The 18,770-nt window shown below is 41.3% G+C and overlaps 1 protein-coding gene across 1 annotated transcript in view; it reads right to left on the bottom strand.

Moving 5' to 3' along the window:
- Positions 1-1,189: 1,189 nt before the first annotated feature.
- Positions 1,190-18,770, bottom strand: part of TAMM41 (TAM41 mitochondrial translocator assembly and maintenance homolog) — a 32,512-nt gene continuing 14,931 nt past the window's right edge. The window contains exons 5-9 of the mRNA XM_056847121.1: positions 18,221-18,371; positions 15,676-15,821; positions 12,244-12,409; positions 9,644-9,706; positions 1,190-1,394 (exon numbers count right to left, since the gene is read on the bottom strand). Of these exons, the coding sequence (XP_056703099.1) occupies positions 1,321-1,394; positions 9,644-9,706; positions 12,244-12,409; positions 15,676-15,821; positions 18,221-18,371 (600 nt within the window). The 3' untranslated portion in view covers positions 1,190-1,320. The remainder of the gene's footprint in view (positions 1,395-9,643; positions 9,707-12,243; positions 12,410-15,675; positions 15,822-18,220; positions 18,372-18,770) is intronic.

Here is an 18,770-nt window from a genome sequence, read left to right as displayed (position 1 = left end):
CTAAGCGTCTCTCTGCAACCAGAGAAGGAATGCACACATAGCTAAGCCTCTTAGCATTTTTAATGAAATATTACTTATTCTTGTAATTAAAGTTTACTGGTTTGACACAAGCTAGGCCTTGAAAATTGCTACAAATCACTTTTCAGGTCCTTGAATCAACTGGCACCATTCACAACTACATGTATTTGCAGTCAACTGCTGTGACCTCAGGTCTTGTATGTCTTCCAACCAACAAGTGAAAAATGTAATACTATTTACCTGTATCATTGTATAATCTTAAGAAGGACTATTCTTTTATACCCTGGCTCTATATTTCCATGATTATTGTTATACTACTCTCCCAGTCCAACAGTCACTTGCTTTGAGTCATGAAAGCACATCTGATGTTCTCACTCATCTCTCAACAGGAGAAAGAAACAGTTGTAAAAAATAGAGGGAAGGAGAAAGCATCCAGAACTCCACAGCAGTTTCAATACATAATCTCACTTTGAGATTTTTAGGATCAATACGATTATTTGCATTGCCTTTTGATAATACAGTAGAAAAGTGAAGGTTATAGGTCTCTTCCCAACCAATGTTGAGAAGATATGGAATATGTTAATTGGTGAAAGACAAAGATCATCAAAACCCATAATTCTGGGAGAGGAATCAGCACATATCAAGAGGTAAGAAAACTGTTTCCTGATTTTAACCACAGGCTGATACTAAAACTCTCTGTGAGCTGGCAGAAATACAGAACTCTTAAATGATATTCAAATACATTAGTTTGAGCTTCTGGGTCCAATAACATGACCTTGTTTTGAATTATGACCCACTCACCATTATTTGCCTTTGAATTATGCTGCTGTCAACTATACCTTAAAATGAATGTCCAACCTTTTACGAAGTTACTCAACATGTAACTCTATATGTCAGCAAGAGTGCAAAGTGAAAAAACACGCAGTCCAGTACAGAAAACCTATGCAAAACCTGGTGAAGTATAAGATGCAAACATACGTCAACAAACTGCATGACAAAATAAGACTCTGCATCTAAGATCTGTAAAGGAAAACATTTTGAAGGAGCTAAAAATACAAACTCACCCAGGGTTTTCTGTAGAAAAAGAACAAAAGAGCACAAAAAAAACCCCCCACATAATCTTCAAAAAAACAAAAATGAAAATCTGTGTTTGGTCTTCTGGATGAAACTGTCTGTATATATGTAGCAGAGATGTGTTACTGCATATTTAGTTTTCCAAGGCCACAATTATGCAACAGGTAGAATTTGCACATTTAGCAATAAGAGATCAGGTTGATTTCCCAGAAAATCCAAATGCAGGTATCATGACTTCCTTAGCCATCCTTTTGACATTTTGTACATCTTCTTCATGCTGTAGATCACAGATTTTTTTAACCCTTAAAGAAAAAGAAAAGTCAAGAAATCAGAAGGGGGAAAGAAAGTTTAGTGTCTTTTACATTCAAACTACAAATTCAAAAATTATAAAAGTTTTTTTTAAGTTAAAAATGTTCCAAGTAATGCTACGGTTCGGTAATTAATACCTGTACTCTACAGCAGTGGCCCCCAAATCCATGTGTCCACTAAGCATTGTCATTTTGACCTTTTTATCATTATGTATTTTCTCAATCAACAGATACTATTATATAACTATTATAATGTGGGGGGTCAGCAGACATTTTTGATGTTAAAAAGGAGGTCTTCATACTCAAAAGTTGGGAACCACTGCTCTACAGGCTACTGAAACATCTGACAACTTTATGATCAATTGTTTATGATGACTATTTGACCACATTCACCAATCAATCAGTTTTAACTAGCACCCTTGAGTGCAGCTCCAAAAGAGCTAATTCCTGAAGTCTCACTTCTAAATTCTGCTTTTCGGGATAGTTAGTAGAAAACACTAATGGTCAAAGATCTTCCTCACTTTTCCCTCACTCCATCAGACCCTTCTCAGTCATGCTGAGGGAGCCATTTTGTGCCATTTCCCCATCTAGATAATTGTGAGTGAGTGGATTGCTAGATCCAACTCATTACATTTCTCTTGTGGTTTCAGACTCTACAGAAGCAGCTGTGTTTGTTGCAATTAGAATAACAATTTTCAAAATTTCATTCTTTTTGCACCATGCAACTATAGTGCAGAAACACACATACAAAACTGCTTAAGTACTTCCTTCTTGCCCAGCCATGTGTCCTTTTAAAACTTCCTGGTATTTGAACTCAACAAAAATAGACTCATCCCCCCACCTATGCAGGACAGATCTGTGCCAGAATATCATAGTTTGCTCTTTATGGTACACTGCCATAAAGCTTGAAAAACAGATGTCATATTTCATGGATGGCATGAAGCATCTGTATATCGTAATGTACACTACTGCAAGATATTTGGTTCATTCAGAAGGAAGCAGAGCAGTATTTCTCAAAGCCTGCCAGTTTGACAAGAAATTGTTCTGAGCAATCAGTCTGGTAAAACTGATGACACTGGGAGAGGACGTTAATCCCCTCCCCTTTCCCTTGTGCTGTGGTCCCAATCTGACTGGTCCTCCATGGGCTTGCTATTTAAATGGGGGCGAGGCCACTGAAAGCTTGTAGAACTCCCAGCATGATGTCTGGTTTTGCCTAAAGAGAATTTTTTTTTTTTTTTTTACAGGCTACGTGTTATTTCTTTTGCGAAGAAGCTCTTCTGGCTTGAGTTACTGCATGGTAAACCTGTCCATTGTAAACAGACATTGCAAAACATAGTAATTCTACACCACTCACTTCTTCCAGGAAAACTGTCTAGCTAAAAAGCAGCTATTGGAACTTACCAATACTCAGGGAAGTGAGGTGCATGGTGTAGTCATATATCAAATATATTTCTCTTTAGTCATAATCTCATCCTCATATTATGGTAACACACGCTCCCCTCCTCCCCTTGTCAGTAGGTTTACTTCTTTTTCCCTGGTCTTTTTTTCCCCCACTTGACATACACTGGACAATGGGTTGGATCCAGAGAAGGATTATTCCAGATACAAGGGACCATTATTTTTTTGCTGATTCCCCCTTCCTCTGACAGATCTCAGACTCTCTCCTTATGCTGATTTGAAGAGGCAATCCCCCAGAAGCAGCAGTTTGCAAGGCACTGGGAAGGGGGGGTGCAGCAAGAGGGAGGCTGTCAGTGGAAATTATCACTGGATCTAAGCCAACATTTGCATATATTAACACTGGCTACAATTCACAGTGCTGGTTCTCACCATTAAGACCCTAAATGGCTCGGGCCAGGGTACCTGATGGGCCATCTCCTCCCACACTGTCCAGCCCACCAGTTAAGGTCTGGCTCTCTAGCCCTGCTCTCTGTGCCTCTGTCTACAGATGTGAAGCGGGTGGGGACTAGAGACAGGGCATTTCTGTGATAGCCTCTGGAATACCCTTCCCCGTGAGGCTCACCTGGCAACTACTTTACTTTCTTTTATGCACCAGACCAAAATGCATCGTTTTACCCAGGCGTTCATCTTACCAGCTTTTTAATGGTCTGCTCTGTTTTATGAACAGTTTTTGTTCTGCTTGCGACTAATAGCTTATATTTTTATTGGCTTGTAGCTTTTAATTGTAAGCTGTCACGAGCAGGACCCTGAAGAGGTGGTGTAGAAATATTCTTGATAAATAAATAATCTGCTTTATTGCTCAGTATTGTCTACTCTGACTAGCAGCTGCTTCCTGAGGTCTCAGGGGGGAAAGGTCTTTTCTAACATCTGCTACCTGAAAAGGTACTTTAGGTGGTGATTCTGAACCAGGTATCTTCTGCATACAAATAAGGCTGCCAACTCCAGGTTAGGAAATTCTTGGAGATGTCAGGGCAGAGCCTGTGGAGGGGAAAGTTTGGGGAGGGGAGGGAACTTAGCAGGGTTGTGATGCCATAGAGTTCCACCCTCTGAAACTGCCATTTTCTCCAGTGGAACAGATATCTGTAGTCAGGAGATCAACTGTAATTCTGAGAAAACTCCAGCCCCCACCTGGAGGTGGGAAACCCTACATGCAAAGCATGTGTGCTCTGCTACTCATGGTCTCCCCCTAAAATAAACATCCAACTTCAAACTGTTCAGCAGCTCATGGCGTGGCCAAAGCAGGCTTGAGATTAAAAAATATAAGGTTCTAGACCCCCACCCACCAAGCAGCTGCTAGGAACTCATTACCCTAAATATTTTCTGGTAGGCAGTCAGAGACTGCTCTTGCCCCTTGGAGGCAGAGGCCAAACATTACATATAGACCACGACTGCCACGACAATTGAAGCCAAAGAAAGGGAATTTGTTCAAGGGTAGAATACTCCTGAAGTTTGTCCCAGTGAATTAACATTGGAGATCTAGTACCTGAGACTAAATGTCTCTGCAAAATGTTGCAAGTGTCTACTTGTACATATAAAAATCTGAAAGCCTAGATTTCCCCCCTATTATACCTATGAATACCTAGAAGAGCTATCAATCAGAGTTCAGCAGCAATGCATGCCCTTGGGCAAAAACTAAGCATGACTGGATCATTATTGTAAATATAACACAAAATGTTATTTCCCATACAGTAACAATATGTTTAAAGACAAAAAGCCATGCAACACTCCTTAGAAGCAGCAAAATATACAACTTTTCAAAGCTCTAAATTCAGAAAGACCGTAAGGCTAAGAGGGAAAATAAATCAGCAAACGGTGCCTCTTCTAATAGAAACCAGACTAGAAGTCTTGCCACAGACGTTCAGAAAACATACAGGCTCGTTTCTTGAAAAGCTAAATTGGGCATCTGACAGTAAACAAAAATATAGGGCTCAAGCTATTTTGAAACCACATTGGCAGAGAAGGCTGAAGGAAACCGTCTTAGCTGGTTGAAGGTCTTTGTTGTGCTCTTTGCCAAATAAAGTTTGCAAACAGAACATGCCAGTTACAAAACAACTAACATCAAAGATCCGTCTTCCAGATGAGAGCAAATCATCTTGTGATCATCTGGACTGTTTCAGAACTTAACAAGGGCTTTTTTTAACCTGTGCTTTAAGCTGTTGCATCTTACACAATTATGGAATACAGCGTTATATTGAAACAAGAAACAAGTTGGCCTGCCACATGCTAGTAATAGCGACAACATTAAATTATGACAACTTGTACCCAGTGGCGGATCTACATTTTGGGGGCCCTGAAGCTTGAACTGTTATGGGGGCCCCTTCGCAACCAGCAACAATAGGGCAACATCCAACAAGGCCCTGGCCCCAGCCTGATGGAATGTTCTTCCAAGTAACATCAGGGCCCTATGGGACCTTCAGAAGTTTTGCAGGGCCTGTAAAACAGAGCTTTTCCACCAGGCCTACAATTGAGGGCAATCACAGGTTGTCATCATTACTGGCCTCCATCTGCTCTCCCTTGGGGCTTCTGATATGAGGATTTGGCTGCTTGGCCGGGCCTCCAATGGCCCAGTAATTATATGAGTACCATCTTGTTAACTGTATTGAATGGTTTTATGAATTTTATTGATTACTTATGAGTTTTAGATATATATGATTTTATTATGATTGTTGTTACCTGCTATCAGGTAAGAGAGAGGAATGGGGATTTTCAGTAGCTGCCACCACTCTGGTGTGAGCCTAACTCAAGAAGGCCCAGAGCACCCTGCCTGCCCCTGGCTGCTTCTTCTCCCAACAGGGTATACTTTCTAGGTGACCAAATGAGGCATGAGGACCCAGGCAGAGTAACAAACAGTTTATTAAAAAGGTCTAATAATAATGATAACTCAAGCCACAATAGGATGACAAAACCAGTAAAGGCAGGCAATCAAACAAATAAAAACCCTAACACATCTATCTTTACTAGGCCTCAGGCTAACTCACCCCTTCCTGGATGAGGGATCCCTCCATCTGCAGCAGCCTCTCCCCAGCCCTGCTCCCTTGGAGTGAACCCTCTTCCTTTTCAGGCAAGGCATTTTATTCTTTCTCCCCAGGCAGCACTCCCTTACCTCTGATTGGCCCTAGCCTTCCCTCCAAATCCTCTTCCACCAATCACAAGGTCCAGAGGGTACCTGGGAGATGTAGGCCTGGTAACTAATATAGGCCTCCCTAGGGCCTGTAGGCTGCACTTGAGGCCTAGGATCATGACACCCACCCTGAGCCTGGCTTTGACGGGAATGAGGGTGGGCTATAAATTTTAATAATAATAATAATAATAATAATAATAGGGAGGGGGTCATCAGAGGGATAAAGAGGTGAAAATCTGATCTTTTGGTGTTAAAATGCACAAGCGAGACGAATGCAGCCTGAACTGAGAATTCAGATGTCTTTTTATGGTTCTGATTGGCTCTAGCCTAAGGGCTGAGCTATAGAACTATTAAGCCATGCCCCAACAAAGGATTTGAGGATCCAGCTGCCAAAATGTAGGCTATGAATAGATTCTGATGAGCTCAGTGGGCCCTTACAGCTGGGGGTTCGAGCACTGCAAGCCCCCAAGAAAATTTTGAAATTTGACCAATTACAGGGACATTTTGAGGCCATGTGAAATGGGTATTAGATAGGCTGACAATATTTCCTTGAGACAACAACGGGACATTGGGATGGCAAAAACGGGACGGGTTATGTAATATTCTCTAATCATGAAAAAGCAAGATGATACCCAAACATATTGAGCTTCTTCAGTGACAGAACCCATACAAAAATATAGGTAGACGTAGAGGACTGGCTAAAATCAAATTGTGAAATTTAAAAATAATACTGTTATTTTATACTACATACAACATTTCACTATATTTTAGTTGTTTTAGCTAATCACTATATTTCTCAAACCAAGAGCTTAAATGAAAATATTTTTAATGCTCCTGGGGCCATGTTTTCTCAATATGTCCCAACTATACAGCAATAGGAACACGAGTACATGGATGCCATATTCAGAAAAATAATGTGCAATAGGAAAATATAGGAAATATCCACTCTAGTAAGTAAAAGTATTGTAATAATTTTATATAATTTTACAGCAACATGATAAATATTAATGCACTGCTGATATCATACTGCCCTTGTAAAAATCTATGGTGAGACCACACTTGGAATCCTGTATATAGTTCTGGTCACCACACCTAAGAAAGGATATTGCAGAGCTTGAGAAAGTGCAGAAAAGAGCAACCAAAATGATCAGGGGACTAGACCAACTGCCCTATGAGAAGCTGCTTGGCTTGGAAAGAAGGCAGTTAAGGGGGAGACAGGATAGAGGTCTATAAAATTATGAATGGTACAGGGAGAAGCTTTTCTCCCTCTCTCATAATACTAGGACGTGGGGTCATCTGCTGAAGCTGGAGGGTGAGAGATTCAAAACTGATAAAAGGAAGTATTTCTTCACACAATGCACAGTTAAATTGTGGAACTCCCTGCCCCAGGATGTGGTGATGGCTGCCAACTTGGAAGGCTTTAAGAGGGGAGTGCACATGTTCATGGAGGAGAGGGGTATTCATGGCTATTAGTTAAAATGGATACTGGTCATGATGCATACCTATTCTCTCCAGGATCAGATGAGCATGCCTATTATATTAGGTGCATTGGAACATAGGCAGGAGAATGCTGCTGCATCATCTTGTTTGTGGGTTTCCTAGAGGCACCCAGTTGGCCACTGTGTGAACAGACTGATGGACTTGATGGGCCTTGGTCTGATCCAGCATGGCTTTTCTAATGTTCTTCTTATGTCCAATAAGGAATTTGAAGCAGAACATGGAACATGATCAACTGTATTCTGAATGTTCAAGTAACAGTAGAATTAGGCACCTTAATGTGGAAAACCACAACTAAAACTGCTGGTGTAGCCGAGGCATTTTGTGTCCCATGTATTCCACCCCTTGGGCTGTCAATCCAGTCCCAGAACACTTGTGCTAGTCCCAGGGGCTGTCATTCCACTCGGGGGGGGGGGCTGTCATTCCAGTCCCAGAACACTTCTGCTCATCCCAGGGGCTGTCATTCCAGTCCCAGAGTAGTGTATCTGGGTTTAAGGACCTTACCTGAAAATCCATTCCACATTTTCTTTGCAACTCTTTTTGTGCCGTAATGTATTTCAATGGAGCTCATGCAATCCAATTGGCAATCCAGGCTCCCATTATCTTCAATGGGCTGTGCAGCCTCTCCCATTGTTTCTAATTGGCTAGCCTGTCATTCGTTTTACTGCATCCCGGCTTCACCTCCTTGCTTTCACCCACTCTCAGAAACTAGCCACGATGATCCCGAGGTGGCCAGAGGGGAGGGGAAGGCGAGTCTTGTGCATTTTTTGGTATGCAGCTTCAGAGGCTCGCAACAGCATGGTGAGGGCGAGGCAACAAAACGGGCTTGGTTTATTCAAAACGGGACAAAATAGAGATTTTAATTAAAAAGACCAGGAAACATGACAAAAACGGGACTATCCCATTCAAAATGGTACGTATGGTCAGCCTAGTATTAGAGCATATTCTAAAGTCAATATTAAGTACTTCAACCCATTGGCTTATGATTCTATCACTTAAAAACTCCATCGATTTTGTAGAGAAATTCACTCATTTAAAAAAAAGTTGCTTCGGGGGCCCCTCTAGGATTGGGGGCCCTGAAGCTTAAGATTCATTAGTTTCACAGTAGATCCGCCTCTGCTTGTACCAGGTTCTAGATGCCAACCATACCTCAGAATGACATGGAGGGAGCGGATGAAAAGAAAACACAAGTTGCTAATTCAACAATGCCTGGCATTGAACATTCTGCCTCAAGCCTGCCATTAAAAATTTGAATAAAGTCTGCATGGGAAAGAAGAAAAAGGGCGTAGGAGATGGGTGGATCATACAGAAATGATAAATAATACTCATACAAGTCTGTGCTAGTTCAAAGATTCATTAGAAGAATTACAGTTGTAACAAGAGACAGATGGTTAAGGGGGTAAAAAGTGGTTAAACTGGTATCTGTATACACCTGAAAACCACCCACAGATTAGCCAAACCTTCTACTGTGTTTATAAGACTGCCATTCTACTGCACTGCTATCATTCAGGCACAAGTACAAGAGTCGACAATCTTGTTAATGTGTGTTAACAGTCCAGAGTAAAGACAGGCAGGGTTCCTATCAATTAAACAGTTTTACAATAAATGGTTTCTGCTCAAAGATACAGGTGTAACTGGCCTCTTGTGGGAAATATCTCATGCATTTATGAAAACATCAACTGAACTTCAACTCAGACTTACTAAAGGAACTGTAAAGGTTCACATTTCTGCAGTGAAAGTTTCATAATTCAAGGAAAAGACAGCAAAGAAACCCAAGCCAGAACAACAATCAATTTGGACCTCAACAAAAGGAAGCTTAACAGCTTCCTTCCCTTTTCTGAAGGGCAAAGTCAATACTTTAAACCCACAAGGAAGTATTAAAAGTAGATGGCAGACTAACTTGGTTTCCCTTACCTTCCAATCCCTACCAACGTGTTGGTGAATCAACAGGCTCTGCTGCTTTTCATGCATCTTTCAATGCTGCTTCAGAAAAAATATATTAATTTCTACACTAGAATTACTGCAGAATCCTCTGAGTATACGCAGAGTTGCCCTAACCTAAGCCCACTGATTTCAGTGAGCTTAAACTGTTTAGGGTTGCACTGCTAGCCTTGCATATGGCTCTTCCTCAAATGTAGGATCAGACAGGAAAACACACCACTCTCACCAGCTGTTAGGGTGGTTTTAGCACTCTGAATTAGACTGGAGGATCTCACAATTCCTGAGATGCCTGGACAGAAAGAGAAAAGAGATAAACAAACAGATGTTATCCATCACATTCTTTTTTTTATGTTACAAGTCAAATATTTTTGCAGTAACACAATAAACTCAGCATGGCAGCATAACTTGGCTGTTATTTTACCCAACTGTTTATCTTTCTTTTGTAAACTAGCTTCAAAAATTCATTCCAATGATGCTAATATACAGATCACACACATTTGCACAGAAAAATAATTCTGAAGGTTGTTTCAAACATTATAAAGAGGCAAATTCAGATTTTACCATTGAGTGTACACTCAGCAAGAAGCAGCCATTCAGTGTTCTGTTGACTGTCACACAGCAATCAGCCCACTCTGAACTATGGCCAATTATCTATCAACCTAACATACCTCACAAGGCTGTTGTGAGGATTAAATAGATAAGCAGAGAACCACATATACTGCCCTCAGTTCTTTGGAGGAAGGGCAGGATAAATGTGATGTAAAAAAATAAAAACATACGCCTTTGCAGACACATTTTTGTTACTTTTCCAGTAACATGTGAAGTAGCTCTGAGTATTATTGATCAGGGTAAAATATTGTCAGGGATGCTCTAGGCGGATCCTGCATTAAGCAGGGGGTTGGACTAGATGGCCTGTATGGCCCCTTCCAACTCTATGATTCTATGATTCAATTATTTCCCAACACACTAGATGACTAATGTTTACTCATGGGTCTCCCCTTCTGAACAAGTACTGGCATGTTGCCAAAGATATATATGAGCACATTGTTAAGACACACCAGGTCTTTTATGGCGATTTCTTCCCTCATAGGAATATATTTTTGACTGTCTTTACCTATACTTGTTCCCAGTTTTAAAGAATGGGTCTTTTTAAGGACCAAGGATCAAGCCCTATTCACATGTTACAGTGAATGCATCTACATCCTGCATATACTTGCATAAATCTGTTTGTAAGAAAGAGTCAACATACGTCCACTACAAATGAAACCAGGGGCCAGTACCAGGATAAATGTGGGGCTTAAATCACATGTTCAGCTGTGTGCTTGTTGACTGTAATATGAGAAGTATTTGGCATAAATAACTGTAACTTGCGAACAGTACTTGTATAAGTGACATTGGGTACATTCCACCGAATGTAAAGTCCTTTTAGCCTGGGGTCTCACTGACCTTAAATTAAAGTTAAAGCATGTGCTGAGCTCTTTCCCAAAGAAATCAGTGGGGCTGATTAAATCACTACTGGGCAGCTAATTCAGCATCGGTCTTAGGATTTCCAAGCACCAGCCCTCTACTCCATATAGCAATTACTGTGATGGATATTGATAGGATACTGGAATCTGTGAAGGCTACTACTTGTGCTCTGGGCCCTTGCCCATCCTGACTGCTAAAGTTTTTCAAGGATCATATAAATGAGCTCTTGGTAGTCAACATAAATGAACTACTAACTCAGGGCACCTTTCTTCAGCCACTCAAATAAGTTGTCATCCATCCATTACTTTAAATTTGTCATCCATCCATTACTTCAAAATGATGTGGCCAATTATCACTCAGTCTCTATCTTTTCTAGGCCAAATGATTGAGAGAGTAGTAGCTGATCAACTCCAAGTGTTCTTGGATAACTCATCTGCTCTGCTCCCTTTTTCAGTCTCACTTCAGGCTAGGCTATGGGACAGAGACAGCTCAGGTGGCTTGAGTTGATACTCTCCATCTGAACACAGACAAACGTCATGCTTCTTTGTTGCTCCTACTGGACTCCCCTGTAGCCTTTGATACAATGGACCTTGCCTTCTTGTTGAGGCATTTGGAGACAGAAGTAGGTATCAGGTATGTGCTCTAGACTGGTTCAAATCATTCCCCACAGACTGGATTCAAAGGGTTGACAATGGAGACCAGTTGTCATCAGTGTGTGACCTGTCCTGTGGAGTTCCACATGGTGCAGTCCTATCCCCCATTCTATTCAACCTCGATATAAAGTCATTAGGACAAATCATTTGTTTTGGGGCTGGCTGTCATCAATGGGCTGACGACACCCAGATCTATATCTCCTTATTCAAATCTCCTGCTGATGCATCACAGGTCCTGAATCACTGTCTGTCCACTGTAGTGAAACAGCTAACAGTGAACAAATTGAAATTTAATCCTATCAAGATAAAGGCAGAAATCTTGAGGGATGTTGTGCTTCCCACCTTCAATCGGGCACTACTGATATTTGCAGACTCAGGCAAGAGTCCCAGTGTTATGCTAAATCCAACATTACTGTTGGAGGAGTAAGTGAATGCAGCTGCAAAAAAACCCCACTTTCCTACAATATCTTGTTATTTTTTTTAAAGGTTTCCAAATGTGCCAGCTTCACACTATAGAAGTTTGCTGTTTGGAGCATTTTATATCTAATAAAACAAAACACTTTTCCATCTTGCAAATTTATTCCAGAATAAAATGAAAACATATAATTTTATTTTATTTTTTAAGTTCTGTAGTCAACTATGTACACAATTGACTCTTAAACATTAACTCAACTAAGTGTCCATTATTAAGCCTCAGTAAACCTACCCTGGTGTACCACCAATCCACAGTCAGGGTCATGGGCAACTTGCAATAAGATTTCTTCGACGTCCCTGTTCTTCCCTGGAGGATCCATGAGAGAAGTTATTTGTTGCTGCAGGGTCCTTGGCAGAGCCATTAGTTGTGCAAACTGACCTTCTGGGCTCTTATCGATCTAAAGAGTGAGAAGAATTAACATACATCGTTTTTTAGCAATTTCGCAAAATTTCTGTTAGTAACCTACTTAGGATGCAATGCAGACACTGCAACAAGCTCTAGTTAAGCTGGGGCATGAAGAGACATGACTTGTTGCTATGCTCACATGACCACCTCAGCCATCCTCCTTGCTTCCAACACAGAGTGATTAGATTCCTGGTTTGAAGCAAACTCTGCTTCCTTGCAAAAGGCAAATGCAAGCGCCTGCCGGAACTGGAAGTCTGTTTACACTCCCTGGGATTCTATGCCTGGATTAAACCATAGCACAGAACCCTGGCTTATGGAAAATAAACAGACTTTGATTCACCTGGCTGCCTGCATTTGTACATCATGGTGCACCAGAGCTAGCTTCAAACCAGGAATCTTTAATTACCCTTAGTGTGTGGCTGGGGGGGGGGGGGCTGTTTCATTCAGAGATGCCTGTTGGCTCTTAAAGATTCACAGCAACGAGCCCTAAGTCTGAACACTTTTGTCACAACATAGCAGAAATGGGGGTTGGAGGAGTTTCTGGAGAAAGGGAAAGGAAACAGTTATTGGTTCCACTGTCACCTCTCCTGAAACCTTTTCTGCCCCCATCCCCAAAACTGGAGCATTGTATGCTGCTGATCACAGTTGCCTAGAATCCTGGACAGAAACACCACTGTTAGGGGATGGGGATATCACCCCACCATTTTGTTGCTAGCCTTCTCTTTTAGTGAGAGAGGGTGAGGGCTAATTCAAATTCTACTCAGCCACAAACTCAACAGTCTGCTATTCCATTGGACGAAGAGCCCCTTCACCTGGAGGAAGGATTCAAACTTTGCTCAGTGGAATGGTAAAACACAGGCCACTACCTTTCAATCTCCAGGCTGATCTGAACGTTACATGTAAACGCATGCAGCTTTCTACCAACTTCTTTTAAAACTGAAAAGCAGCTTCAGGAGGCCGCTATGAGGAGCGCAAGAATAGTGGACAGGAAGGGGGTGCTCAACCCTTCTCCCGCCAGCTGGTTTTTCTCTTCAAGTTATGCCCCCAAACTCTTTTAGCTCTCCTCCCCTAGGGGGAAAGACATGCTTAACAGCAGAGGAAAATATCACCTGAGGGGTGTGCGCACAAAATACAGCCTGGAGAGATCTTCCACAGCTCTTCCAGCCAAATTTATACCCTGAGGTTGCTTTTCATTAAAGTAACAGAGAATTACACACATCAACACAAAGTGTCAGGTTTGGCCTTCAGCCCCTCATCTACTGTACAAGGATTAATAATACCGTGAGCAGAAAGATAATTAATAAAACGTGCTTCTAGAAGGCCATAGAACTGCTACATCACAATACTCTTGCACAATTCTCACACGTATAGAATATAGCTGCAGGCTTTACTACCCAGCAATTATTTAATGTGCTGAAAGATGTTTATTGGCCAGTTCTCCATGCAGAATGTCAGCAATACAACCTAAAAAGGTTTTCTTCAGAATTTAAATGGATTGGGAGACAGGGCTTTGGAGCAAGTCTTAACCTGGCATTTCTTTTCAAAATTCCCTAATGCTTTACTTAATGCTTCGACTGTGACTAAAGATGGGGCAGGCTACAGTTATCTGCTTTCACATTTTATGCAAGGGTGCACCAAGGCCACCATTAATATTAATAAGCACTAGTTAGGATGTTTTTGTGCCCACAATAAAAGGAAAGGCTGCCAAACTCCCCATTATGTTAGTTTTCTACACTGTACACGTTTCATTCAATTTCTGAAAAGAACACAACAAGTTGGCGACAAGATCAAACTGTAATCTACCTTGCGTCTTAAAACAAATATGTATTAATAGGACCAAGGCAATTCTATATAACGTAAGGAGACATAAGTGAGTGCCAATGGTCTGTTTCTCCTTTTGTAGCTAGTGCCACATTTGCCTATCTCCTTTTACCTGTAAAAATACAGGGTTCCCCAACACGACACCCACCAAGCTTTTCAGAAAGTAAGAGGGGCCACAGTAAGGCAGGGCTTGCTATTTGCTGCCCTCATTCAGATGAAAAGGTTTTCCAATGTTTCAACAGCCGCTGCAGCCACTAGAGGATCAGGAGGACTGCTAAACACTCAAGCTTATGGTTCCATTCCCCCTTCGTACTTTCCTTTTGATTCCCACTTCTCTTTTTCGCCCACCTAGGCTTTCTTTTGTTCTTTCCGTTTCTCTTCTGCAATTATTTTGCAAAGCAAGGAATGTTGTATTGTGTTTGGCTCCGCCTCCTGAAGCAGCCATTTTGGGTTTGGTTCTGCCTCCAGCAGAAGCCATTTTGGGGTGGTACCACGCACTCTGGAAAGTCCAAAGGTGCCTGCAGGCTGAAAAAGATTGGGTGCCGAACTAGCAGAAGCCAAGGGCTAGTATCCCAAAACACAACTAGTTCCACAAACCATGAGGGATTTACAGAATAGGTTAGAGTCACAGACTTGTGCTTTCCATAGCAGACAATAGGACCCCATTTCACACAACGGTTCACTGGCTCAGGGGCTTAGCTTTTTCAGCTATACAGAATATCCTTTAGATTGTACATGGCCATAAGTTTCCCAATGCATTTATTGATAACATATTATAATTACCGGCACGGCCTATTAACAATTTAGATAAATTATTTACAGTCATTTGACCAGCAGAACCTATTATCAATAACATAACTTGTGAAGAAGGACCTGAAACAAAGAACAATGAATAACTGAAGTTATCTGTTGGTAACTTACATGTATGAAACCCGTGCCGTCAGCCATTATTATTCATTGTTTCTTATCATGTCAGTTACTCAACAATGGGTGCAAAACCTGTTCATAATAAAAGCAATGGTAAAGGTATTCCCATGTGCAAGCAACAGGTCATTCCTGACCCATGGGTGACGTCACATCCCGACGTTTTCTAGGCAGACTTTTGCGGGGTGGTTTGCCAGTGCCTTCCCCAGTCATCTTCCCTTTACCCCCAGCAAGCTGGGTACTCATTTTACCGACCTCGGAAGGATGGAAGGCTGAGTCGACCTTGAGCCAGATACCTGAAACAGACTTCCATCAGGATCGAACTCAGGTCATGAGCAGAGTTGTACTGCAGGACTGCAGCTTACCACTCTGCGCCACGGGGCATGTTGACTATTTAAGCTAAACCTGAGAGCTCACCCAAGCAGTAAAAGCCAAAAGTCTAAGTGTGGAGGAGAAACACACAGCCACCATATAATTAACAGCTTTAAAAGTTTACAACAATGAACAGCTTACCTCTAATTTGCCCAGTTGGTGTTTGTATATCACTTGTGGGCAATCTTGCAAGATGTTGCTATAAAGCTTCTGAAAATGCAACATGTTTGGCTTCACTATGTTCATAACCTTTGACTTGTCTTCCCCAATCATCATTCTGAAATCACCTAAACCCAACGCAAGATGGTCAAACACACTGTCAACAGAAAGGCACATGTTTTACATGTAGATTACCTCGATTTCTAACCATGGCAACACCCTGGTTTGTAGCTCAACATGATTAAAGAAAATGGTGCAGAGTTCAGTACAAACCATGGAGAGCTCAAAACAAAAAATGCAACAGGAGGGAGAAGAGTAGTGCACAAGCTCTTAGGGAACCTAACCCTCTCCATACTGGGCCCATTTTGTTAGTTTTCAAAAAGTAACTGATATCCTACATTATCTGATATGATAATTTTGCCTAGTCTAGGATAAACAAGGTTTAACTTAACCTGATCCTGGTTCATCACTTCTAAGCCCACAGACAAAAGATGAGTAAAGATCCAGAGGAATGATACATCACTAGAGTGACATTTTATCCCAGAAGCTGGAACAGTTTTGAATACTTAAACAGCTACCAGAATATTCAGATGTACAGCACTACTCTAAACAGGAATACTGGCACCCAATCATTACTTGATCAATTAGTAAAATGAGGAAAGTTGCATAAATCGGGTATCTCTTTCAGCATGTTGTGGTGCGGAGGGAAATTACAGATCTACATCATGTCCATGGGTTGAGGTCATGTGTCCAGTCTTTCAGGAAATGGGTCATTTGCTGGGTACATATGAAAACCGCCTTGCCTTTAAACTAATCTGCTCTAAATACCAGTGCTCGGGGGTGGGTGGGCAGCAATAGGGGGAAAGCTTTGATCTCCATGCCCTGCTTGTAGGTCTTCTGGAAATATTTGATTGGTCACTGTGTGAAACAGGATGCTGGACTAGCCAGCCCATTGGTCTGATCCAACATGACTGTTTCTTACATTCTAACAAGGCAGCTTCTTTTCGTCCTCTGCAACGAATTCAAGATGATAGCGTGGAGAAGGAAAGGATTATAAAGCCCCTTTATTCCCGTGCCAGTCTCCCCCTTGGAGATTGTAGCCCCAGGAACTGCCATGTGTAAAAGGAAAAAAAGTACTTTATTTCCCAGGTTAGACCACACTAACAAGTAACTTTAGTATTAAGTTCCATTTCTGAGACAAACAAATTGTCACACAGAATCTTTTTCTTTCAGAATTTCAGATTTTTCTTGTCTGCCCTATGGAACAAAACTGCTTAGTGAACCAGGAGGGTTTCTTCTCCCACAAATTACCTGAGGGTAGGAAGAAAGGTGAAAAGTCATACAATTCTAGCTCTTGTGCTATTTATGCAATATTAATTTGGTTTGTTTTTTTGCCAAAATGAAATGTGTTTCCCTTTTTTCCCAGGATCTCCTGTGCCTAGGGGGAGGTAAAGCAAAAACTGCTAACTCATCCATAAGTATTTATAAACAGAATCACAATTTTGTTTTGAGTGCTGTAAACACAGCAGGAACTATTTTCAGGGGAAACACGATTGTAAAAAGCCCCCCTCAGAATACTGACAGTGTTAAACTTTCCACATAGGGGAACTGTTTCTAACTTGGAAAAAAAAACATGCTGAGGCAGCCTGTAATAACAAGGGGAAAGGCCATTTTCTCATGATCTGGGGATATAATCAAAAGTTGCTGTATAGAGCATCCAATTCTGCTACACCGACTCAAGAGACCATTACAACACTTATGTTCTCTAAACGTTCCTGAAAGAAAGCACCTGGCTCACTATTTAGCTCTCTTTCAGACACAGCCAGCCTAGGGAGAGTCAAAGGCAGTTTTGACAGATTTCCCTTACCACAGACTAGCATAATATACTAACTCATCTGGCTTCCTCAGTCAGCAGCCAAGCCATGTTCCACCAACAGAGCACAGAGTTAACTTGGTTATACTTTAAACAAAAACCTGTCAGCTCAACTGTGTTAAGGTGAAACTCAGACATTACAAAATGAAGAAATAAAGCCTAAGCAGCAAGGCACACAGTTAACAGTAGAACAGTTAGATTTGAGTCCAGTAGCACCTTAGATTGCAACAAGAGTTTCGGGGTGTAAGCTTTTGAGAGTCAAAGCTCCCTTCATCAGACATAGTAGGGTAGAAGAAGAAATCGGAGTCCTTTTGTCCTTTTATCTCTTTTTCTTTGGCTGAACTCGGTTAGGTGACATGATGGTATGTTTGATTTTTGCATGTGTGTGTGCATGCACATAGGTTTGTTTTAAAGGTTTAGCTTTTAAAGAGTGCCAGTTTGTTGCAATGAAGCCTCGGCTTATCACGCTGGTTTGGCCATTAGTGGAGAGACATGCTTCAATCACTGGTGGCTATTGGTTAAATGTTATTACAGGAACCATGAAACAAACAAAAAAAAGAACAAGCAGGAAGTGGAAGAACACACACCAACAGGAATCAAATGACATCACCTTTGCCAAAGCTCAGCATGTTTACATTGAAAAATCATACAAACCAGCGTAAGAGATCCCAGCAATCTGTACATAAAGATCCTCTTCAGAGAAGCTTTCAGGCAACATAAGAAAAGCTGCAGTGACTGCACTCTTCAAGTTGCTGGAAAGAGCAGCTTGGAGCTTGCCATTCTCATTCTGGGCAAGGATCTTTACCTGAAAAGTAGCAATCAGAGAATCTGTAACAAAAACTACTAAAAAGAAGATCTCACTTATCATAAAATAATACAGCAATAGATGGAGCACAATTATCTTGAGATCTTTAATATACTTTAACTTTTTCCGTAAAACAAAGCAGATCCCTGTCTCTGTACATACCGTAAAACAGATACAGATCTATGGGGATAATTAAACATATACAATCATTCAATATTCATAGGTGCACAGACTTCAATAAGGAACTTGTTCTTAAATGAAAGACTGTTTTGATTTAATGACTTTTTTAAACAACCAACTGTAGCCTAGTTTCCCAGTTCGTAGGATCCTATCAGGTTGAATACAAAAAACACCAAGTAAAGACTGTTCACTTATCTATAGACTCTTCTGTTCCTACAT

This window comes from Euleptes europaea, chromosome 1, assembly GCF_029931775.1.
Source record: "Euleptes europaea isolate rEulEur1 chromosome 1, rEulEur1.hap1, whole genome shotgun sequence".
In the NCBI taxonomy this organism is placed as follows: Eukaryota; Metazoa; Chordata; class Lepidosauria; order Squamata; family Sphaerodactylidae; genus Euleptes; species Euleptes europaea.
This window is presented reverse-complemented; position numbering and strand designations above follow the sequence as displayed.